At 41.0% G+C, this 24,678-nt stretch overlaps 2 protein-coding genes across 11 annotated transcripts in view; one reads left to right on the forward strand and one right to left on the reverse strand.

Annotated features, from left to right (window-relative positions):
* The first annotated feature begins 200 nt into the window (after positions 1 to 200).
* Positions 201 to 22,719, forward strand: ARG2 (arginase 2). Its single transcript, XM_054828899.1, has 8 exons — positions 201 to 408; positions 564 to 636; positions 13,570 to 13,747; positions 14,631 to 14,790; positions 19,581 to 19,675; positions 19,811 to 19,915; positions 21,329 to 21,465; positions 22,392 to 22,719. The coding sequence occupies exons 1-8, from the start codon at positions 292 to 294 to the stop codon at positions 22,595 to 22,597; spliced, it is 1,071 nt and encodes a 356-aa protein (XP_054684874.1). The 5' UTR covers positions 201 to 291; the 3' UTR covers positions 22,598 to 22,719.
* Positions 819 to 24,678, reverse strand: part of VTI1B (vesicle transport through interaction with t-SNAREs 1B) — a 32,794-nt gene continuing 8,934 nt past the window's right edge. Inside the window, exons 5-8 of one of the 10 annotated variants that reach the window (XR_008577505.1) lie at positions 24,146 to 24,207; positions 22,817 to 23,093; positions 20,825 to 20,943; positions 18,522 to 18,892 (exon numbers count right to left, since the gene is read on the reverse strand). Coding sequence is in view for 1 of the 10 variants with exons in the window: in XM_054828900.1 (XP_054684875.1) it covers positions 22,997 to 23,093; positions 24,146 to 24,207 (159 nt within the window). In the remaining 9 variants the exon portion in view is untranslated. Of the gene's footprint in view, positions 7,130 to 18,521; positions 23,094 to 24,145; positions 24,208 to 24,678 lie in introns of those variants that run through there. The other 9 variants (XR_008577504.1, XR_008577511.1, XR_008577503.1 and 6 more) reach the window with 9 other exon arrangements.

Raw genomic sequence — 24,678 nt, forward strand, 5'->3', positions numbered from 1 at the left:
GGAGAGGAGCCCCGCCGGCGGTGCGGGGCGTTGGCGCTCCCCCTGCCTCCCCCCCGCTCCCCCTGCCTGCCCCCCGCTCCCCCTGCCTCGGGCCGTCGTGCGCTGAGCCGCGTGCGCCGCGGGGGACGGGACACACCTCCGGGCGCGCGCGCCGCCGTTGGCTGGGTGGCGCGGGCGTGTGAGGGGCGGGAGGCGGGGATCCGGCTACTGGCCGCGGCGCGCCCGGGGCTGGACCTCGTTAAAAGGAGCGAGGCGGCGGCGGCAGCGGTATCCTTCGGCTGCGTTTCCATCATGGCTCTGCGCAGCAGCTTTGCCCGGTTCCTCCGCAAGCAGGCGGATGCGGGACTCCAGCTGCCTAAGCAGGCGCACTCCGTGGCGCTGGTGGGCGCCCCGCTCTCCAGGGGGCAGGTGGGCATCGCGGCAGGAGAGGGAGAGGCGCCCTCCGCCCCGCCGAGGGGGCAGGCGGGTGCCGCAGCCTCTTGGCTCCCCTCCCCTCGGCGGGTGTCGCGTACCTGACTGCAGGCAGCGCTGGCTAACGCATCTCCCTTCTCTTTGTCTCGCAGAAACGGCGGGGAGTGGATCACGGTCCCGCTACGCTCCGCGCCGCGGGGCTGGTGGAGCGGCTGGCCGGGCTTGGTGAGGCACGACGCGGCGTAGGGGGCTTCGCCGGCGGGGTGGGGGGGGACTGTGGGGCTGCCCTCATCTTCCCTCCCCTGGCAGGGCATCCCTTTCACAGCTCGCTTCGGCGAAGCGTGACTCAGCCGCTTGCTGCGAGCCCGGGGGGGGGGGGGTCGGGGGGGGGTGGGGTGAGGTGAGGTGGAAACGGTTCCTTCAGTGACTAACGAAACCCAAACCACCCCTGAGCTACCGATGCCCGGGGGAAGGCGATGCCTTGCCGCGGTTCTGCGGTATCGGCAGAGAGGCTTGTCGCATACCAGCTTGTGCGTGCCGTTCAGCCGCTGGTGAAGTACCCGGAGGAGGGCACAGCCGCACCGCGGGCCTCGCGGGGTTCCCCGAACAAAGAGAGGCTGGCTCTCACGGCTCGCCGAGCGCGATGTTCTCCGGCCTCCCAGAAACTGCTGGGTGTACCAGTCTGTCTTCTGTGTTGGCATACAGAGTGCGTGCTATTCCCATGTTGACTTAATGGCCTCACGTTTCTCTAGCTTTTCTTTAAAACGTTATGTGTGCTCAGTGTATCCAGTCAAATAATACCCTTGACTGTGTTCCTCGATTTCTTGTATCATGGGCTTTCTTTTTCCACGTTCAGTACCAGCTACTTAGCTTGTTCCTAAAATACTTGTATGCTTTCAGGTGATGAAATTCAGAACTTTCTGGAGAAATCCTCGGATTTGTGTATGAGGTCTTGTCTGAAGCTTTGCTTTGAAAACACTTGCGAATAGCACTGCATGAATAGAAAGTTTCTGGTCTTTTCACTGTTACCTCTATAGTTATTCCAGCAAATCCATGCACTTGGTTGTGTCTCAGCTTCTCACACCTATCACTTCTACAAGCCGAAACCTGCAGAAAACTGTATTGTGGTTATTAGAAACAGGGCATGAGGGATAGAAACTTGTAGAGCTGAACTCTGTCTTGGAGAACCTTTAATCCAAAAAGTGTTGCTGAAAACTGTATGATGGGGGTGGATTGCAGGAGTGGACCACAGAAAGAACTATGCTATCTGCTCTCTGTCTGATTAGTGCCAGTGGAGTTTAGATGCATGCAGAGGAAAGATAATGGCCTAATAACCCTATAGCAAATTTATTCTGAATTATAAGACCCCTTTATAACAGAAGGTATTGTTCTGTGCAGCCCTGTAGGCTTATCCTGCATATCTTAGGATTCACAAGCTGAAGAGTCCCAGTTTGCAACCAAATGAGTAGAAATTCTTTTCCTGTCTTGTTTTGTGCAAACTTGAGATATATGCTGTCCTTGACAATATTTGAATTCTAGTAAGCATGATCTATAACCTCTACAAACATAGAAGAGGATGGCTAAAAGAGGTCTTATATACTGGAATTAAAGCAGGTCTGCATGTTCCCAAGCTTAGGGTCTATTTAAAACTAACAGGTTACCAGGTTTGAAAGGAGAATGTTATTCTAGACAAGACTGTAGGCAGCAGTTTATTTTTGTGTCGATGACAGAACTTTATACTGAAAGGCTTGGAGTTCTCTTTCAAGTAGTTCAGATCTAATACTTCCTTTTGGTAAGAATTCTTTTTTGGGGGAAAAAACCTAGGAAAAAATTCATTTGCATGACACAGCTCACTTCAATAGGAACTTGGAGAAAGTAGAAAGAAAGGAGAATATAAGCTATTTCTGGATTCCAGTAACAAAAAGTTGTGGGGATAGAAATGAAGCAAGCTAACCTAAAAAGTAAGTTGAAGGTGAAAAATACTTTCATGGTTTAGTTGCTTATGGACTATTTACTCATTAATCAGTAATGCACATGGAGATATTTTCTTGCTGTTCCCTTATAATTTTTAAAGACTCTAGAACTTCTTTCTCCTGCAGTTTCATTTTCCTATTGCTGACATGTTCTTCCACTGGAGTAGGGTTTTGTTGTGGGGTTTTTTTTTTCCAGTCAGTGTTGATGTTTATTGCTGCTTATATCTCTGCAGCTCTCTTATGAGCAGGTTCGGATGGCACATGGATTGTAACAGGTTCTGCTGTGAAGGCCCATCCTGAAACAATGACCGTCACCAGCATACACAGAGGAGTTGTCTATCTTGCAAAGACAATCTGCTTGAGGGTAGGGTGGTAGACTGAGGACACTACCATGTAGCCTTTTGTATTGTGTACATCTGTTGTTCATGGAAACTTAACAAATGATTGCTTTTGTGTGAGGGCTGTTTATTTTTCTTCCCTGGGCTGGCAGGATAGCTTTGTCTGTAGTACTGTGATAATAGTGCCATTGCTTGGACTCCTGTAGTACACTGAACTGGCAGTAAAACTTTAGCTGCTTTCTTCTTTATCTTTCTAACATTATGAATTTTCTTTTCATACATTGAAGAAGAGAATAGAGCTCCAGTATTATTCTCATTATTAACCTGGATATTCTATTTCTGTTATGCTAAAATAATAATTTTTGTGAGACCTTGTTGCTTGTCTTCAAGGAGCAGGTAAACAATACTGCAGCAGACCAGGTTTCTCCTTTAAAAAGAAACAACGTTTATCTAAGAAATAGAGCTTCTGTTCTCCCATCTGCATTGGCTACTTCTGAAGCATGTGTGTCCATAGGGTCTTTGTATGTGGGTGGGAGTGTGTGTTGCTGTGGCTGCATGCTCCCATTCCCAGCTGGGATGTCAAGAAGTGCTATAAACATGATTTTCCATGCCATTGCAAGCTTACAACCAGACATGAGAACAGCTGTGGAATGATGCTTCTCAGTAAAAGAGCAAGGATGGATTCTGAGCAGTCTTAGGAAGTATAGGTGGTGGAAAGTGTTCCTGTAGTGACAACTCTGTATTAACAGTAACTCTCATATAAAATTGCTCTCACTTGTTTCAAGTGGAAGAGATTTCTGGTGATCAGATTCTTCTGTTTGCCTGAAATTGTAAACTTTGATTTATTTTTTCATTCATATATTCAACTTCAGTTTGACCTGCATAAAATGAAGATGCTCTGAAGCATCCTCTAAAATGTAGCATTCAGGTAGTAAGATGCATGCACTGCGCTTGTTTGTTTTACTCTTTGTTACTTTGAATATCAAGCAACCACATGGCTTTTCATATGTTTGTATGCCTGATTTAATGACTTTCATTGATAGTGGTCAAGCTACATAGAATGGTTTGGGTTGGAAGGGACCTTAAAGATCATCTAGTTCCAACCCCCCTGCCGTGTGCAGGGAGACCCTCCACTAGACCGGGTTGCCCAAAGCCCCATCCAACCTGGCCTTGAAACAGAGTGGCTGCATCAGAGTGAGAACACTAGACCTTTGTTTCCTCCTTTTTGCACTATTTTGCATTTTGCTTTCACTGGCTGGTATCTTTGGGAGGGAATTTTATTGTTCCTTTCACCCTATTCTAATTTCTCTTCTTCCATAGTCCTATTGTAGTGTTCTGAGCTGCTGCTCTGTTTTCTGGTTTTTTTCAGAGGGAATCCCTCCCTTGAAAGAGACTGACTATACCTACATGGTGTGATAAATTCTTGGCTGCCTAATATGATGACTGCCTATGAACAGTTTATGCTTAGGCAGAAATATGAGGAGGGAGCTCACAGGCAGATGGTATTGCTAGTCTGTACCAAACTGCCAGAGATGAATCTGAGCCGCTAACTTGACTCTTATCCCCTTGTTAGAAGCAGAGAGAACAGTCACGTGTTGGTAGTAGTTCAAGGTGTAGTCAGGAGGAGAGTTAATGTAGTAGGAATCCAGCTCCTAAGCCAAAAACAGTGGGTGTGCAAGTCTGTAGCAGGGATAATTTAAAATATAACTAAGCCTGTAAGGCTTTTTATTCACCTTGGTGATGTTTTTCTTTTGGCTTTGCCCCTTCTCCTAAGGGAAACTAAAATATTAAGACCTTAAAGGACTCTTCCATCCTGCTAAAGAAGAAAAATTGCAGTATGAAAAGAGAGGCCCATAACTCCCTGGCACGGGGGAGGAAAGAGTACAAAGCTTGTAGGGCTATGTATTCTTCTGGCAATGAAGATAAATGGATGCAATATGTCCGGGTTCTTGGACTTCTGGTGGGAAGGAGTGGGGAAGATAAGTGAAAGATGCACTTGACCTAAGCTATAGAAGATGCAAAGTATAAAGTTCTTTAAAGTGAGAATTTCTTGAACCTATTCTGTTTGCTGCAGATTAAGCAGTGAATCTGATCAAACTTAAATCCAGAGTCCTCTTACTTGAAGTCCTCTCACATTTTTTGTAAGAAGTAATAGATAGCTGTTGTGTTAATTACTATAGCCCTTGAGGTGACTTAGAGCACCTCTGCTGTTGCTAATATGGCACAATGTTAGTATAAAATTTCTTCACAAGTATTTATTCTTGAGTTTTCACTGTTGTTGATTTCTTTTTTTTTTTCTTTTTCCTTCTTTTCTTTATTTAGAGCTGGATGTGGCAGGGTTGCTGAGTTTAGTTGAACTTGGGGTTGGATTACTCTAGAATAGATTAATAAAGTTTGGATCAGAGTTGCTGGTTTGTCAAGTTAGTGGACTGCAGGAGACATGTGACTTAGAAGTAGAGCTAGACTTGTCAAAGATAACGACCATCATATTACTACTCTTTTTTGTTTGACCGAAACAAAGCTCTTCAGTAATAGGATTCAGGAGGTCAGTGTAGTGACTCAGAAAGGAGTAACCCCCTCTAAAAGAGGAATGGAGCTGCTAATCCCCATGTGACTGGAGATATGCTCCTGTTTTGCCTAAAACCATCAGACTCCTACTGACATCTGTTGCCAAAAATAGCAATTCAACTTTCTCATCAGTGTTGCTCATATGGTTAGTTTCAGTCTTAACAATAAATCATGAAGCAGCTTCTTCTACATATATCTCCTCTTTTTCCACCTAATCTTCTTGGGTAAAGAATTTTTAAGAGGAAGATAAATAGTCTTTCAATTATGCACCAAGGGATGCATAATGAAGTACTGATGCTAGGGTTCAGCAGATGTGGACTAGCAAGAGTTACAGCTGTAGTGCTGGGAAAATAATTTTCATCAACCCATCCAATAAATATGTGTTGAAAGAGTTGCCTGTATCCCTGAAGTCTTTGATAAACTGTACCATTCTACTTGCCCTATATTTGAGTTAAGATTGGACTTACAGCTTAACATAAATGGATCTTTGTCAAGCTACAGAAACAAGATCTGTCGGGAATTCAGTATTCTTGGGTTAGAATCTCGTTTAGCTTTGCACTAGCTCTTATCTCAATTGTTTCTCTTCAAAGCTCAGTATTTTAAACTTTTTAAGACTTTCTAGTTTAGTAGAGCTAGTCAAGTATCTCTAATCTGTAGAATTCCAGTAAAGTCTAAATTTATTGTATAGGTAACATGAAGATCTGTCTTTTTTAGCCTCTTTCCTCACATTTTCTGCTGTTAATAAAGTTGAAATGGGAGACAGACAATTTTAAATAACTGTGGCATTTTAAGCAGCATGTTTAGTTAAATCTCTATATTATTGAGATGAGAAATGCTACTGTTTATGGGTTCTTTCTGATCACATCTGCTGTCAGTACTGTCAAAGCTAAGTATTAATTTGCTAGCAACATTCTCGGGAAAAGAGTGGTTAGGATCTAGCATAAAGGTGTTAGACTAACAGCTAGGTCTTCTGCCCTACAAAGTAGAAATGGGAATGCCCTTTATCTTACCCAGGCACACCTTCCCCCTGAAAGAGAACAGGTAAATGGCAGTCCTCTTCTTTTACCTTTCTTTCCCTTAGACACAAGCATGCACAATCATTTCTGTTTAATAGCAATAAAACATGCTTACTGCAGCTTCCATAACTAGAATAAGTGACCTTTTTTATTTATACAGAAATAGAGAGAGATCCAAGAGACTCTATTTTTCTTGTTTACCTCTCAAGTGTTGATTAGCCATGGTTAGTTAGCTACAAAGCCCAGTAGTTTGACAAAAATCAAAGCACAGTCAAATGGGCTGGTCGTAACTGGCATTTGCAGTGAGCCTTTGAAATCATGCCAGTTGACAGAACGCATCAAGGGCAGGTGCTGCTCCACTCCATGAGGGAAGGCAGCCAGGAGGAGCCTGGCTTTGGAGGAGAGCTGTTTTGGGGAGGCCTCCACTGAGGCCATTTCTAGGTTGCTTCTTCACAACAGGCCTCATCGGCTAGTTCACCTTGAGCACAGGAAGCTAAGCCCCTCGACGTGGGGGAGTGTGCTCTGACAGCAGTTATGGCTTATCCTTTTGCATGTTGTACTCTTTGATATTTGCATGATTACAACTTGCCTTAGAAGTTACTAGAAAAATGCCCGCAGTGAAAGTACGTGTAGTCAGAGCATTCCTTGCAGTAGGTCAGTTCTGATTCTCTTCCCTTCCCCATGCTAATGGAGGACACCATCTGCTTGTGTTTGCTTCAGAATGAAAAGCTTTGTGTCAGTCATTGATTTGATGTTGGTTTGGTTTTTTCCTCTCCCATTTGGCTGGTGCATATTCCGGGTTGTGTATTATCCATGAAGTTGGCTTTAAAAGAAATTTTTGTTAACGTGGAATAAAGTTCACTTGGTGCTTTAATTGTAATCGTTCCGCATATCACTTTAGTTTAAATACATCTAAAAAAATTAAGTTATGCTGATGCAGATCAGGAAAACTGAATTGATTATTTCTTCCTAATCTTTCAGTAAAGGGAGATAAGATTCAAAGAACAGAGCTCTTGGGGGTTTTGTATTTCTTTAGTTTTATGGTGATGCCCTTCATCCTTGATATTTTCATATTATAAAATTAGGTTTAATACATGACTTAGCTGAATTTCTGCAGCTGTAATATTATCTCTGGATTGGAATAAGTTCAGATTACATGCTGTCTTATTTTTTACCATGAATGGTGTTGAAGCAGAAAGGTTACTGGGGAGGGGCACAAGGGGAGATGACAGAGGGAAAATTTAGGTAATGAGTTGGGTTTTGATCTGCTTTATGATGCACAGAATCTGTTATTACTTTCTCATTTGAAACTTTAATCCTTTCTCTCATTGTGGACTCACAAGACCAAGATACCTATGGCAGGTATGTGCTTATGTGAATACGGTACAGAGGATTATTTTTGGATGGAAGGTAGAAATTTCTGTTGTAAAACAGAAAAAAATCTGTTGTGGTGAAAAGCAGGGAATGAGGCACTGAAGTCAAATTAAAAAAAATAAATAAAACTAGATCTTTCATTTAAATATGAAAATGTGAGCTGGTCTGGTGTTAGTTTCTTGCAGCTGGTAAGAGGGAGGGAGACAGAGAGAACTTCAGTAATCTCTGATATAGTCTGCTCTCCCTTCCTCTCAGCTGTTACCTGTCTGGGTTAACTAATATAATAACTACTTCTGTAACAATCTAAAGCACAAGGTGCTGCTTGCTGAAGAGAGCTATTTTGGTATTATGACTTCCTATGGCTGTAAGTGCCTACTTGTGTTCTTGCTATCAGGAACTGTTTCTGGGTTAAGCTTATTTGAAGGAAATTAGAACTTGTGCAGGGTTTGGTGGAGTGGCAGACTGCAATAGCTGCACCCTTGGCTCATCTCTGATGCAAGTCACAGTGCAAATGTTTCCCAACACCTAATACTGACGTTTTTGGAGACCTCTTCAGGTCAAGCACACTGGATTTCATAAGACATTAAAGTTATAAATGGTTATCAAAGGGAAATGAGGTGGCTGCTCAGTTTGGGGTTGATAAAAAATATTTCTTGGCTCATTTTATGCAAAGGACAACTTGAGACTACAGACTTGGGGTAGCAATTGGAATACGGTTTGCTTGTTGCTGTTGTATGAGCTGAAGTCTTTTAAACAGATACGGCTACGGAAACTTTATCTTAAACCATACCTTTCAAAATTCTAAAAGGCAGGGTGGAAATTACTGAGACATGAGCTTGTCTTTTAGGAAGTAAAATTTTAGAGCTGGCAGAAACCTATTGATCCATCAAATGCCAGTGTCTAATAGGAGATTTCTTCCAGCAGAGGCATATTCAGTTTAAAGAGAGTTAGACACTGTGTAAAGAACTTCCAAGCAAGAAGGTTATGACTAAACCAGGCTGCTGAAGTCTCCGTCTTTTGTGGTGGGAACCTTGCTAGCCTAATTTCATATTGATGTAACACAAAGTATGCACTTTGTTTGTATAGTTTTTACGCACACACCCCCTGGATAATTCTGGAGGGTTCAAACTGTCTTTTAAAAGGCTTCAGAATGCACTGGCCATAATGAATTGAGTCATTTGTTTGCTGTTGTGCAACATTTTGACAGCGTCTCTGAGAAAGGATTACAAAGTCCATACCATAAGCTAATGAGTTTATACGGAAAAAGATGGTAAGGGCTTGTAGCCCCTTGTTTGGCTCACAGGATGGAAAATGTTAACTTTGTCTATAAACATTTTTCCAATACTCATGGCTTCCTGAAAAGCCTTTCTTTGTCTGTGGCAATTAACTAAATGGGCTGTACTCTGAGAAAACGTTTTGGAGGAGTGATGCTTTCACATGAGCAGTTTTACATAACACATAGTATGAAGTAAGGTCTAATAACTATGGGATTTCCAGATTCCTTTGAAAGTAGTTCAGCAGGGTTTAGAAACCTGGAAGAGGAAAGATTTTCCTATTAATTTAGGATTTTTTTTTTCCACCTCTAGTTCACAGATATGCAGTGTAAACAGGCCGTGTCAGGAGATCATTTCTATCTCACATTCCACACACTTTTGTTCCAATTCCTGTTTGCTGCCTAGGAGAGCTGTTACAATTGTTACAGTAGCATGCCATTGGGCAGTGTCAGCAGGCAGCCTGGGTTTTGAAAACTGAATCTCCTACTATCGGATTGCCGCTTCTGGCTCTGATGTGGTGTCCTAGTAGAGGAGAAGGGGATGGAGGCTTTCCCAGCTGCTGCTCAGATGTTTTCCAGTTAAATGCCCCCAGACTTCTGAGCCACCTGCTTTTATAGAAGAAAATTTTCTCTATATCTGTGCAGGGAAATTACTTACTCTAGTAACTGCTACTTACTGTGAGTACTGAATAAATGGACTGTATTTTGCTTAAGATGATAGGAAGTGAACGTTACCAAGCTATACGGCAATGGCAAAGAGCATCTTATGTCCCAGTTACAAGCATTATTGGGTTGAGCCTAAGTGCATGCATTTTCAAATAAGCTATTTATGTAGCAGTAAATTTTATTTTCTAAATATGTTCTTAATTTTTATTTCTGCCTTTTCCCCCAAAGTATAAGTTAGGCTCCTAATTATGAAAAATGTTGATTTCTTTTACCAGATAAAGGTAATGTTCTGGTTCTGGCTGTGCAGGCTGAAGAAATGACTGCCCTCTCTCCCCTGGTCTGCTGGTCGAATGCCTGTGTGACCTTTCCCAAACCTGTTCTGGTCAAAAGAAGTTGACCTAGGAAAGATCTACTGTACAAGCTATTTCAAGCTAATTTATTATTTTTTGGCTGAAATGTGCCCCAAGCAGCTCTGTTAATGAAACTAAGTCAGAGGGGGCATTGAACCACTGAGGATTGTACTCTTAAGCCGTAGAAGAGATGTGTATGCTGCCTTTACACACTAATCATTCATAACAGGAGGACTGTTGTGCATATATGCATTTTATTCATGTAATTACACTGTGTATTCATATTCAGATTGACACCTTTATGTCCCTCATATCTCTTTCAAGCTCCTGTAACAGAAATAGATGAATCAAGCCTGTTTTGTTGTTTTCCTTGCTTTAAAAAGCAATCCCGCCTTGAGCCAGAGTGCAGATGGAGCTGACTTGAATGATATAAATTTTCTGCCCTGTTGATAATTGACTAATGAATCGAACAGAATATATTTTCCATTTGAATGTAATTTCTGTTAGAGCTTGAAAGCAGAACAAAAGACTTTTTGATTATATCTAACTTCATATTATTTAGTTACTGGCAAAATGTTTGTGGTGTTTAGTCTGTAAGCACTGTATGGTACCATTTCATTTAAAAAGAACTTGAATCCTGGCTAGACCTGATCTTCTGCATTGACAAATGGTGTGGATGTTGTGCTTTCTAATGAATGTAAAGAAGCTGCCTTTCCTATCTACCCACATCTCTTTCTAGTTTTCAGAACTTGGATCTTCTGTCTGTCTTTTAAGACCTATATGTATTCTTTATGTGGACTTTCTGTGCTGATTTAAAAAGCTGTTTATGGCTATTAGTATCTTAAAATAGAGTGCCCCAACTCCCAGAGAAAGTAAGTGCATATTGTTTGGTGTGGTGGATTATATAAATCTTTCACTAATGGCCAAGTAACAGCAAGATCCACCAGATTGCCCTGCAGTCCAGCATGTCTATCCATTGAGCAATTTCTATGTTGGGCAAAATAATGTACTTGAGAAATACTTAGATCTTTAATTTCTTTAAATCAAAACTATGTGCAGGCAGATTAAATAGAAAACATTTCAAGTCTTTAAGTATTAGACACTCTAAATAGAACCTAAGAGAATACATCAATAACTACTTTAATTTGACAAATTCTTTGCTGTTCAGTAAGCATTAAGACAAATGTGCATGTTGATTTCATCTCTTTATCTGGTCAATCGTAATAAATATATGTGCATACACACACTTCTAATCACTTCAAGATACATGGTTTATCTGTGTACTGTGTTTTTTTTTTTTTGTATGTACTATCTTACTCATTGAGCTTTCCTTTTGCCCTAAGCTCATTTAATAATTTAATAATTAAATCTCTAGGCACAATTAATAATATCTTTTCTTCCTGCTATTTTTTTTTTTAATGTTCGAGGATTGGATTAGTGCATACTTCTGAGATTAACTGTATCTTAATCAGATAGCCATTGGATACTTAGCTGAAAACATTCCTATCACCCTGGAAACTTGAGCTATCCTCTGCAAGCACATAAAACCAGTGGGCCTAAATAAGAAGGAAGCATAAAGCTGAGAAAAGAAGCTGCTACAAGGGTTATAAACTCTTATCTGAACAATAATAACCTTTTGAAGGTAGTAACAAAAACTGAAGGCATGTATTGTCTTTAACAGACATTAGGCTTTTGTTATAAAAATAACTAGAGAGAGGTATCTTGATGCAGGAGATGTGACAGTACTATTTGTCCAAAAGGGGGACAGGATCATTTAACACTCATTTAACATCTCTCAGAATTTGTAACTCTTCGGATGCTGCACAGCAGCAGAATGAAACAGGGTAAAATATGTAGTGGTCACAGGGAGATCAGATAGCATATTCAAATCTGAACAAAATGGGCTCAAAATTCCAGAGCCATCATCCTGCTGGCTAATTAAGTATTGCCTAAGGGATGAAAAAAAGCTGTTGTGTGCCTGTGTTGCCTTTGAAAGCCAGGGAGCGTTATGTTGTGGTCCTGCTTACTGCTTTAAGTCTCTGGGAGAAAACACATTATCTGCAGAGTTGCTGAGACTACATTTATTTAATCCCTTGTCAAGTAGCTGTGCTCAGCTGACATGTTCTCTCCTAGCAAATACCCTGACATATGTCCATCAATGTCCCTGTTATAAAAAATATGCTTGCCTATTTCCCAGCTGCTTAATTCTCACTAGTAACTCAAACATTTTCCTTCACTCTTTTTACCAGTCAAAACTCCTTTTGAAATTATAATAAAGTCATGTTTTTCTCAGTGCTACTTTTATGTTAGTTCCACCAAGCAAATTCATGGAGCCTGTTTTCTAGACATTAGACTAATGGCTTAATGGAAATTAAGCAGGAAACCCAGAGCCCCAAAAGTGAGCTGTTTCTTCATGTTGATTTGCTTGCCTTAATTTTTCAAATTGCCCTGTTAGGCATAGGATGGCTAAAGGCAAAATATCAAGCTCTAGCCTGGATGCTTTGAACTGCAAGCAGACTAGTGATTCTGAGAAACAAATGGAGCAAGCATGACTAGTATTCAGGGTGGTCTTGACTTATTAAGCCACTATTAGGGTAGCTGTAAATACCATGCGCCCTTTGTAGTCCTCCTCGCCAGTGCCTGCAGCGACAGACCTATCTGGAACTGAGAGGCTCTGGCCTGTGAAATACTGTTAGAAATGTTGGTATCTAAATGACTGTTAAGAAAGCACATGATAATGGACAGCAGAACTTCAAAGGATAAGCTCTATAGTGTGTATGAAATAGAATTAAACTTCAAATGCAGCCAGTTAATACATATGCTCCTAGTTGGGTGGAGGAGGAGAAACAATACTCAGAAATGTTCCCTTGTTTCTCAATCTGTGAAGTGACTCCTCTTCAGGGTAAGTAGACAGAAATACATTTTAGGAAAGGCTGAGTCTTAGACCCAGAATGTTGTCAGGCTTCAACAGCCAATTAAGTTGTATCTGGTAATGACAGGATCTCAAAGGGGGGTGGGATCAAAGCCCCAGAATTAAAATGGCTTCTAGAACATCTTGTATTGAGAAAATGGACAGATTCTCTTACAAAACAGTAGTGCGTCCTCCATGGAGTTGCCTGGAAGTACTGTAAGAAAACTTCCATTATCGGTAACTTGACATTTTTTGTGCTTGGATTCTTGTGGGGTTTGAAAATGGAAAATAACTGTTAGGACTCAGGTATAGTTAGGGAAATGTGTAGTCCTAGGCATCTTTGAGCAACTGAGCTTATTTAAGGCTGTATACAATTTGTCTAACTGGGAAGGAAGATGGCAATACAAACTGTACTTTTCATGTTAAATTTGTCAAGAAATAATTAAAAAAACCCAAACTGTTTTTCTAGGTGACTTTCTATGATTGCTGTATCTAATACTATCTTAAGCTTTCTATCTGTAAAGTTGTGACATGGTTGTTTGCAAGGGCATGCAAATAGTCAAATGAATCCATTCCCTTCCTGTTGTTCCTTTCATACTTGCCCAACTGATTTTCTGAGGGGATTATATTTAGAATATTTCTCTGGGCACTTAAGTAACTCACTTTCTCCTTTTCTGCTGTTTTTCCAGGATGCCAAGTGTACGACTTTGGAGATTTGAATTTCACTCAAGTTCCCAATGATGAACTGTACAACAACCTGATTTTATATCCACGGTCAGTGGGCTTAGCCAGCCAGGTATTGGCTGATGCTGTAAGCAGAGCAGTAGCTGCTGGACACAGCTGTGTGACTATAGGAGGTGATCACAGGTGAGCTCAACTAGAAACAATTAGTGGTGCATGCTGCAGGTTGACACTTGGGAGTATAAGAATTTAATTAAAAAATAAGGAGATGATGGGAACAACTTGGGGTCACTTCCTGGCAATACCATAGGCTAGCAGCATTTTGATTTTATTGCTGGGGCTTTTAGGGTGGAACATAAGACAGCTACAAAAAATCTGACCACCTGAAACAGTACTGCTTAGTTCCAGACTGTTCTGTGATCTGCAGATGTACAAATGAGGTTTTCCTGATCACACAAATTTTCCCAAACAGGTCCCTTTAGGAACTGTTGCAGTTTCTTTATTCCTGAATGTTTAGTGACTTGTCTCTTTTGCCCCTCAACTCTCAGGACGTCAGCTTGTAGGATGTGTTTGTAATGCCTGTGCACAGACCACTTTGTAATAGGTCTTATAACATGTGAATATCTTTCTCCTCTTTTTCACTAACCTTTGGTCTAAGAATTGGTTGAAGAAGGTAGGGCATGTAAGAATGAGTTGTGGGGGAAGATGTCATGACTGGAACCAAAAATGGGTGAATAGCAGAATTGATGAGTGAGCACACTAGATTTTCTAAGATCATTTGGAGCTAGAACAGGTGAAGATTAGAGTGTGGGAAGGGTGATGGTGGAGAGAGAGAAGAGCTCCTTCTCATCTGTCAGTACTAGTATAGTCCTGTAGAGTTCCTTGGAGTCTCCTGGAATTATGATAGTGGCATCTACAGTTTGTATGGGATGCACCCTTTATTGTCACGGATATCTGATGTGTTGAAACATGACAATGTTGCTGACTGAAATTGCAGAGACTTGCCATTGTCATTTTAGTTGTTCTGAAGGAGAAATGGTGACTAATGACTTTGCTACTGTACTTCCAGCTTGGCACTTGGTTCTGTCAGTGGCCACGCACGACAGTGCCCACACCTTGGTGTGATCTGGGTGGATGCGCATGCTGATATCAACACCCCTCTTACAACTCAGTCTGGAAACCTCCATGGACAACCTCTCTCTTTTCTCTTAAGAGAGCTTCAAGATAAAGTAAGTATCTTGCTTGTACAGTTAGCCTGCATTGAAATCCTCAGGGTATTTTACTTTTTCTGGTGTGAGGTGCTTTCTTATATCTGCTGCAAATGTGGACCCCTTTTATCTGAGTATGAGCAAAAATATGTATTTTTTTGTGTGTGTATAGAATCATAGAATGGTTTGGGTTGGAAGGGACCTCAAAGATCATCTAGTTCCAACCTCCCTGCTGCAGGCAGGGACACCCTCCACTAGACCACGTTGCCCAAAGCCCCATCCAACCTGGTCTTAAACACTTCCAGGGATGGGGCATCCACAACCTCTCTGGGCAACCTGTTCCAGTGCCTCACCACTCAGTAAAGAATTTCTTTCTAACTTCTATAGAAATATGTATACATGCACATATACATACAGACATATGTAAATATAGGTATACATACACACAGACTTAAAAACAAGAATAAGAAAAAGCTTTTTGTTGTGTTGGCACCCTTGTGGGTTGTACAGCAAGCTGCATGTAGCAACTGACCATAGTGCCATTCCTGGGTGATGAGTGGAGTGGGTGCTGAGGCTGTGCAATGTTGGCAATTCTACCAACAGAACAAAAGTGGGAACCTCCCCTCAGCTGAGCCTGTGAGAGCAGAGCTCACCCCCAGTAACAGCTGGTTCCTGCACACCTTGCATGCTGCTTCTGCTTAGCTTGGCTCTTCCATGTGTTGACAACCTTCGGGCCTGACAGGGGCTGTTCCTGCATGATCTCTCCTAACTGGCTGCTCTTGTCAGCTCCACTGGCAAATATTGCAAGTCAGAACAGCTGTACCTGCTTACAGGGTGCTTTTAAAGAGATAGTCTTTGTCTTCCAAAATGGACAAATTATCAAAAAGAGCCCTTTACCGGGGCACACGAAATGTGCATCGCCAGTTTTAGCTACTGTCAAGATGCTAAGCAGTAGGTTGACCTAAGGCCTACATATCCTTTTTGGCTTAGCTGCAGACTGTACCTCTGTATACAGGTACCTGTAGTATCTACCGGAGACACTACAGTGGCAGCCTATGTGGTGTTAGCAGCTGCCTTTGCATCACGAACTTAGATATGACAACCTGCTTCTGCTGAAGCTTAGGCTGGAGAGTGGGAGCAGGATCAGCAACTACATGTTAAGAATCGATGCCGGAGCTGCAGAAAACCTGACTCTCAATTTTATTCTGGTGCTTTGCATTGCTAGTTATTTCTCTTAGATTTTTTTTTTTCTGTCTGATAAATTTTGTATGCGATGTGTTGATGGAAGTATGTCTCATCCAAGTAAGATCAAGCATGTTTAACATCTTTATGGCTATTGAAGATAACCTTGCGTTAGTACCTGTTTGGCATAGCAACACTGCTATCATCTGGTAAAGCTTGTCTCCTTTTCTCCTGCAAATTCTTTTGAATGAATTCCATCCACAAGTCGAGTCAGTTGGTGCTTTTTCATACTTTCCTCTTTCCTAATAATGCTTGTGTGGTCTCTACAAACATGCTAGACTTCCCAAAGTAATGCAAAATTAGTAGGGCTTCTTGAAATATCCCCAGACATGAGAAGGTTCATACAAAAGGTTACCACATTTTTAGTTTCTTGCCTCTAAGTTAGAGGGTGATTCTTATTTTTTTTTTCTTTTTGGCAATGCACCCACTTCTGCAGGAGAGCTAGGAAGACCAAAGGAAAACTTTGTAAATTTTGGAGCTCATCTAAGGTGAACACTTTATATTTGGTGAGAACAGAACAAAGCCAAGTTCTTTGATAGCTGAGGAAAGAGGAGAAAGGCTGCTTTCTTCTTTTGTCAATCAGACAAAAGTATTTAATCTCTTTCCTGGATACACATTGTTGCTTTCTGGTCTGCTTGGCTCCTGTTCATGAGCAGCAGAGAAAAGCAGTATTTTATTTTTTTTCAGAGCTACTAAAAGAATACTGTGAGCTTTCTGGGGTCAGTGGGGGAGCAGGCCTCTTGTCAGCAGCAGTAGTCAAGAAAAAGTAACATTAGGCTAAACTTAATTAGTCAGGTATGGTGCTGCTAATAAGATCTCATTACAAGCCCACTGAAATTCTAGTTATCAGGGAGCCTATGCAGAAATATCTGACACAAGTGCCTCACCTGTATTTGCAGCTACAAACAGGTGAGTGCTCATTTAGAGGCTTTTCTTACCATAGTATACTCCTGTTCAGAAGCAGGAAAACAAACAGCTGTCCTACTACAAGATGACTTCTACAACAGTATAGATTTTAAAATAGCTGTTTAGGAGTAGTAGAACATGCATTTGACAATGCTTGTGTGGCTACATATCAGCCTCACTGGAGGTAACCTTCATGTACTAACAGGTGCACATGGCTTGCTCTCTTGCTCGCATCCAGTAGAGCAGTTGGGTTGATAACGGGACAAAAAAAATCACTGTCCATCTTTCCTGAGTGCTTTGCAAGGATTCTTTTTGAATCCTAAAACTGCCTGCCACCAGCAGGAAGTCTGCTCTAGACCTACACTCTGCTAAGCATAAGCTCTTTCTCAAAATGACAGACAAACTAAGCAGTTGCTTCTCAAAGAGGTTTTTACCTTGTCAAAGGGGACGTAGCATAGCAGTGTGAGAGGACAAGAGAGATTGTGTGGTGAGCCTTGTATCTCCTTCCTTGCTTTCACTCATGCTGTGAAGGGGTTTCTGAGCAACCCCTCTGTACCATGACACGTCTGTGTGTATGCTTCTCCAGGAGGACCCCAATACTTCCACCAAACTGTCTCTGAGTCACAAGATCTGGTCATCAACCTAATAGTCTCAGGAAGGCTAGTTAGCACTTGACTCCCTGTATAGATTGTCTTGTAGAACCACAGAGAAACAACTTCTTTGAGGATATAAAAAGACAGCAAAATAGCCTACATGATTACATTTTATCTTCCTGATTCACTGCCCATCTCTACTAACTGGTACTGCTCTTCCAGCACCTTCAGGCTTCTTGTTCTTCATTCCCGATTAAGAGACCATGAGACAGAAGTAGTGGTGTAACATACTGTCTCTCTTGGAGGCACAATTGGTTTACTGTTCTTGACCTCGTGCCACCAACTCGGTTTAGCTGCTGTAACCTTCTGTGGGATTGAATGAGACCTGAGTCAGGAGCACGGTCTCTTTGCTTGGTTAGTTTTTGAAACATCAAATCCTAGCACAACATAATGAGGGTGGAACTGATGTGGCAGCAACTGCTTAAATTAGCACAACTGCCAAGAACTCCCCAGGCCTGTTTCAAGTGCTGCAGTTCTCACCTGTTTTCAGAATGCCTTAGCCAATGCTAATGAGCTTGGTCAATGCTCTACTGAATTAAATGTCCCCATGTAGCAGACAACATGAAGTATAAAAGTGATGCATCTGGCTATGAAATAAAATAAAGCATTTGGCCAGGTTGCTGTAGAACAAACCCTGGTGCTGCTTGCACAGTTCATTCACAGGCCCCCATGTTGGGCCAGGTAGCTTCACAGGAGCAGTGCCCTGGTACTCCTCAAAACAAGGTGGCACTTTAGGGTTTTTTAAAAACTTTTTAAAATTATAATCCTTTGACTGGCATTCCTCAAACCATTAGTGTCAGGGCTCCTGAAACCATTCAAACTCAACTCATAAACTGCTGTTAATAACTTACCATGAAAATGCCTGCACCTTTTTCTGATGCCTGTGTGACTTCACTATCAGCAGCTCCTTTTCTAGTGCAAGAAAGTAAAAACAGAGCCTACCAAAGGAAGTTAAGGCATTCCATTTTCTTTATTTAAAGAGGAAAAGGTATAGTTAAAAAGGGTAGTATTAAATCTACTAAATCATTGATACTAGAGAGTATCTGACAATATTGTCAATATTATCAACACTCCAATTCATTTACCCCTTTTCTGAATTCATGACTGCAGAAAAGTTTCAGGTCATTGCCCCAGAGTAACAAATACTTTTATCATATGTGCTTATTTAATCCCAAGGTAATTAAATTAGCCATGGGTGTGTTAGCATTTAGAAGCAAATCCAAATGTTGTAACTAGAATATAATTAGTAATTGAGAAGTATATGAGGGAAGCAAAGCCTTCTTGCTGCTTGACAGCTGTGTTGGCTGTAGCCATTTTCAGAGCTGGGAGAGGAAGAAGAGACATTTGAGTTAATTTAAAGCACTCCTAAAATTAGTAGATATTACTAACTGAAGGATTTTTATAATTGCTTATCATCTTCAATTTGCTGTCCTAGAGCTGCTCTCTTCAGTTCTACATTAAAAACCAGTATGATGTAGCCCAGTGTGGAGTGGAGGCCCAACTTCTTGTCATACCTTTTTTTTTTTAACTTCCCTCTTTGAATTTGTGCATCTTTAATGTTCTTTTTGCAACAAAGTTTACATGACTCTTTAGTGATTCTCCTAAAAAGGCACAGGTTTTTGTTCTCCCACTTAAGTACGATGTACTAGGTAAGTTGCATAGCATTACCATTAAATATACTGTGTAAGTGATCTCCATCCAGGTATCTAGTTTATCATCCCCCCTTACATGCACTGATGCTAATTACCTATTGCTTGTGGGCTTGCGCTTTTTATTTCTTCTCTTCAAACTGGAAAATGTAGAGGAGCTAAAAACTTCATCCACTAGCATTCAACTCAGGTAAAATGGTATGACAAAGGTAAGGACTGATTAAATCAGGAAGCCAAACTCTCAAGTTTCTCTGTCTAAACAGAGAAAAGGATGCTATAAATAAAGTATTGAGGAAAGCATTAAATACAGGTTTCCTATATATGTCATTAAAATAACATAATACCAAACCTTTGCTTGCAGGTACCACAACTTCCTGGCTTTTCCTGGCTAAAGCCCTGCCTTTCAGCATCTGATATTGTGTACATTGGTTTGAGGGATGTGGATCCTGCTGAATAGTAAGTTGATTTACATTAAAGGATTTTTGTGAAGGCTGAAATCATGAACTTCTTTCCACATCTAGCTGGTCACAAGGGTTGTTAGATTTAGATTTAGGCCAATAGTGATTTTTTTCAAAAATTTTATTTTAACAGCTATATTTTGAAGAACTATGACATCCAGTATTTTTCCATGAGGGATATTGATCGCCTTGGAATTCAGAAAGTTATGGAAAGAACATTCGAACAACTGATGGGCAGGTAACAAACTATTATCTGATAAACTTACCATCCACTTGTTGACTATCTACTTTGCTGAAAGTTAAACGAATGTCACTCTCACTGTGAGGCAGCCTAACAGAACTGTGACACTGCTCAGAAAAGTCTTACCACTGACTTTAGTCCTCGACTTTCACATCTTGAACTGGAACCATTTCACAGTGTTTAGTAAAAAACCAACGAGTTACATTAGTTTCTACAGTTGTAGCTGTTTTACATGATTTGTTCTGTTTCTTGAGGAATTCTGCAGTTTGACAAGGTGTTTTAATCAACTCAGAGTCTGGGGTATACATTATACTTTTAAAAATGTATATAGCAGCTTGACAGTAACTTGAATTCAGCTGTTAGTACATGAGATAGAAGCATCAGAATGCTGTCCTGATGACAACTGCTACTTTCAGTTCACTGCACCCACTCTTAAACTTAAGTTCAATACTGGTATCTTTGCTAACCTTGCTGAGGTTTGGGGAACCAGATCAGGGAGCAAATCAGTGCTAGTCTGGGGATATAGGGAGAGGATCAGGGTTAGAAAGGGTAACAGCTCACCACAGGGTAGAACCAAGTCCTGTGAGCAGAACATGGTCCAGGTGTCTGTGCTGCATGCTGTTGTATCTGAACATGTGCTCACCCTTCCTGGCTGCAGCTGGGCCAAGTAAAGAAGTTGCTAATCCAGATGCTTCACCTGACTGAGCACCTGCAGTAAGTTGGAAGTACAAGTCTACCACTTAAATAGGTCATCTGAGTGACAAGCAGTGCCCAATTTATTAGGCTGTCATCAGTTGCCAGACTTCATGTAGTAACTAACTAACGTTTTAGGTTTGAGATTATCCTTCACTTTTTCATCAACTAGGCTTACGTAGCAGAGTTTGGAGGCAGCCTTCAACTATTGACCTGAAAAATGGAGAATGCCCCAGTCATCTTGATGAGCTGTCTATGAAATCCTCAAGCTTCGTGCTTCCTTCATCCTAGATGCCATGCAAATCAATGTTTCAGCCTTTCACCCTGGCCTGCTGTACAAAAGGAGAAAAGGCTGGATTATATCATACATTTCTCTACATTCTTCCAACTAAGGAGACAAATACCAGATACAATGGTTAGAACTAAAGTACTTCTCTTCAGCCAAATCACACCCTGAGTGGCTGCTCAGTGAAACTAGAAGACAAACTTCTGTTTTCCCGATGTGTACTGGGGAAAGAGACGTTTCAGAGTCCAAAGATGTAAAAATAAAAAAAAAAATCCTTTCCAAGTGCATATAAGACAGGGTATAGGACTTAAGGGGCACCTTTAACATCATGGAGCATGATGCTACTTCACTGATCAGCCTGGACAGTAGGAAGTAAATGTAGAAAAAGTTTAAGGTTCTGAGATTGCTTTTCTTGTTTTATTCTGTTTCAGGAGACAGAGACCAATTCACCTGAGTTTTGACATTGATGCTTTTGATCCTTCACTGGCTCCAGCAACTGGGACTCCTGTTCTAGGTGGATTAACTTACAGAGAAGGCATGTACATCACGGAGGAAATACACAACACAGGTAGGAGTTGACCAGCAGTACTGGACTAAGCGTGGACAGGACAAACTATATATTGGTCATGTTTTTCCTGTGTAAGTAGCTAATAAATGTAGTCAAAGCTAAAGTGCCTACAAAGTCAATTCAGCCTTCAGTAAGGGAAAAGTCTTATGGTTGGGCAATACTACACGTGTTAGAAGCAGCTTAACCATCAACAACTTACCAAAAGTAAATGAAATACATAATATATTAACAACTGATGCCAAAAATTACTTGGTCATCTTGTATAATACTGTCCCCTATTCCTAGACACATGAGGTGAGATGTAAAAAATGGGCATCTAGAATAAAAAAACAGATGCAAACCATTTTAAACAGTCTGAAGTTCCATTCTAGGATTGAAGTCTAACAAATTGAGCTTTCCCTAAGTATACTGAAGTTGACTCAATATATGAGGACTTACCTCCTTATGCCATGGAGATTTTATTTAATGTGTTTAAACAATGAGTTATTTGCAGTAAAAGAATGGAAAAAGATACCACCCAGACAACAGAGTCAATAGAATCCTGAATAGGATGACAAAAAATACTGAGACTATTTTATATCCCCTAATTTTTGGACTGGGAGAAAACAAGCTTAACAAACCATTCCTTTCGTAAAAACCATTCCTGTCATAAGCGTATATGGAACATCAAACTTATTTTTCCTGAATACTAAAAGCATGAATGAGGTAGTGACAATGTAAGAAAGAACCAAATTAAAACCACAAACTTGCACCTAAGAATGATAACCTCATCCCTCACTTGAGGGCCAATTTTACTTGTCTAAGACATAGAATAGGTCACAAGCTCAAATATCAGCCTTGCTGCAATGAATGAGAGGCTGCAAAAGAAACCCTACTAGAGGTTTTACCCTTTTTCATGGTAACAAAGCTGTAAATCATTTTCACAGGCATGCTTTCAGCCATAGACATGGTTGAAGTCAATCCACTGCTTGGAGCTTCTCAAGAGGAAGTGAATGCAACTGCTAGTCTTGCAGTGGACGTGATAGCAACGTGCTTTGGGCAGACAAGGGAAGGAGCACACACCGCTTTTGATGAACTCCCAACACCCAGTTCTCCAGATGAATCTGACAGCAAAGAGCAAGTGAGGATTTAAGAACCCAACCTGTTGGGTACACTGGACATTATAGAGCTCTGCTGAGGCACCTGAGTTGATAGTTAACACTTGGCAAATACTGTTAACTTCTCAATTTTTAAATAAACTAGCTTTTCCACTGATCGGTGGCTACTTTATTACATACCAAGATTTATTCATTTAGTTAAGTATATACAAATTGAGACAATAAAATATTTATTACCTTCTTATTAATCTTACCAGTAGTTCAAGTCTGTCTCTGCATTTTCCTTTTACTCCCATTCTGTGTCTTTCTAGTGTCAGTACAATTTCAGCTGACCATGCTGTCTCATGAGACAGTTCACTCCTCAGGCAATCAAAGGGAACAGACAGCCCCTCCAGTTCCTCAGCAGTGGAAAAGCTCATCTTGGTCATGAAGATTCATCTGCTGCGAAAGAACTTGTAGTAGACCACACCTCCGAGGATGATTAGTTCCAGGATGATGATAATTGACAGCAACAACTTATTAGTGGTTACTCTAGAGTTAAAAAAATAAAAAAAAATAAAATCCAAGATAGCTTTTTTCCCCTGTGATTATGAAAGCAGATTCTAGACAATTTGATCACCGTCTTACCTTCAATAAGTATAGTCCCTGTTTCAGTTAGACCCCAAAGTGCTACTCAATAGCTCTTAACAAGCAGGAAGGGACAAACTCAGTAGTTTCCTACTCATGTTTTCCTGGAAATTCTGGTTCAAGAGTAGCAGTTCTGTTCATCTCCTCCCACCCTGCATAAGGCAGATCATTCTGCTCTATGTGTGCCTACTCATTCAACTAAGCCAAGAGGAAAGTATCAATTGAACTCCTGTGCTAAAACCCATGTTGTGGTGCTTTTTCTTAGAACTTTGTAGTTGAAGTAAAACTATCAAATCCCAAAAGAATGATGTACTTTTACTCCTGAAAATTACTGACTTATCATAGCTTCCTTTAGCAATGGGCATAAAGGAAAAGCTGTTAGGCCAGAAGTACCTATTGGCAATATCCTTCATGAACTAGTTTACAAGGATAATTAAACCACATAGTTAAGAAGCTGTAAATACACTTAAGCAGCCAAGACTTTAGTCATCAAAATAGCATACGGTCAGGCTCAGAGTTTCTCATATGACAATCAGGCTACTCTAGGGTATTACTATGGGCTAACCAGATTTGTCTGTGTCATCAGACATCTAACTCACTTAATGCTGCAGTGATTTATGGCACAGCCTTTTCCAACCTGAGTAACACAGAGTTGCATCTAAAGTTACCATTAGCAATGCACTGTAACTTGCGCTTATGCCCTTACCACAGCTGACCACACGGGATGGTTAAAGCCCTGTATTACCCTAAACGAGCAGCACAACTTCAGTAGTGTTCAACTGCCTGTACTCATTAAGTAATTACCAGGGAGGAGAAAACCCAAATCAGGGTCTGTGCAGGGGCACACAGTCTGTCTACACATTCCCTAAACCTCCCTGCAGTTCCAGCTGACACCCTATTCTTTATTATTTTGCCTGAAACCTGGCAGTTGCTCTAAGGTCAGTCACGCTACTCACCTCCTGGACATAGAACGTAGAATCTTGCGACTCTTGCTCAAGTTCTCACTTGTATTCACCAACTAAGAAGAAACAAAAGTGATTTCACAGTTGAACAAGTATACAGCAACTCTGTAAAGATGCACCTAGAAATAGCTGGTGTTGAAATGTTACAATTAATAATGGGACCAAGGCTAATCATATATTCTGAAAATTCAGACAACATTGTTCTCCACACGCAATACAAGCTGGAAGCATTGTCTCCTTTCTAAGGAGGAAAGAACTTCCATATTTACTTTCCCGTATTTACATACAAAGATATGCAATTTAGGATGACTTTCTGACTCTTTAGTTAATCTACAAGTATCAGAAAGTTGGTAGTAGCTCCTTTCATTAAATTTCATTATTCTAGTTGTTGACACCAGAAGAAAATGATACCGATGTGTTGACACTCCCCAGCACACATCTGGAACCCTTTGAAATGCTGTTCAATTTCTAGCAAAGAACAAACTGTGTTGCACTGACAGGTCTAAGTGACCCAGTGCGTATGAGCT

The sequence above is a fragment of the Grus americana genome, chromosome 5, assembly GCF_028858705.1.
Source record: "Grus americana isolate bGruAme1 chromosome 5, bGruAme1.mat, whole genome shotgun sequence".
NCBI classification, from domain to species: Eukaryota; Metazoa; Chordata; class Aves; order Gruiformes; family Gruidae; genus Grus; species Grus americana.

Bases quoted from the DNA above. Each gene is read 5' to 3' on its own strand.
- ARG2 (XM_054828899.1), top strand. From the start codon at position 292: ATGGCTCTGCGCAGCAGCTTTGCCCGGTTCCTCCGCAAGCAGGCGGAT. The intron at 13,748-14,630 runs GTGAGCTCAACT...CTGTACTTCCAG, and splicing joins ACTATAGGAGGTGATCACAG to CTTGGCACTTGGTTCTGTCA. The intron at 19,676-19,810 runs GTAAGTTGATTT...TTATTTTAACAG, and splicing joins GATGTGGATCCTGCTGAATA to CTATATTTTGAAGAACTATG.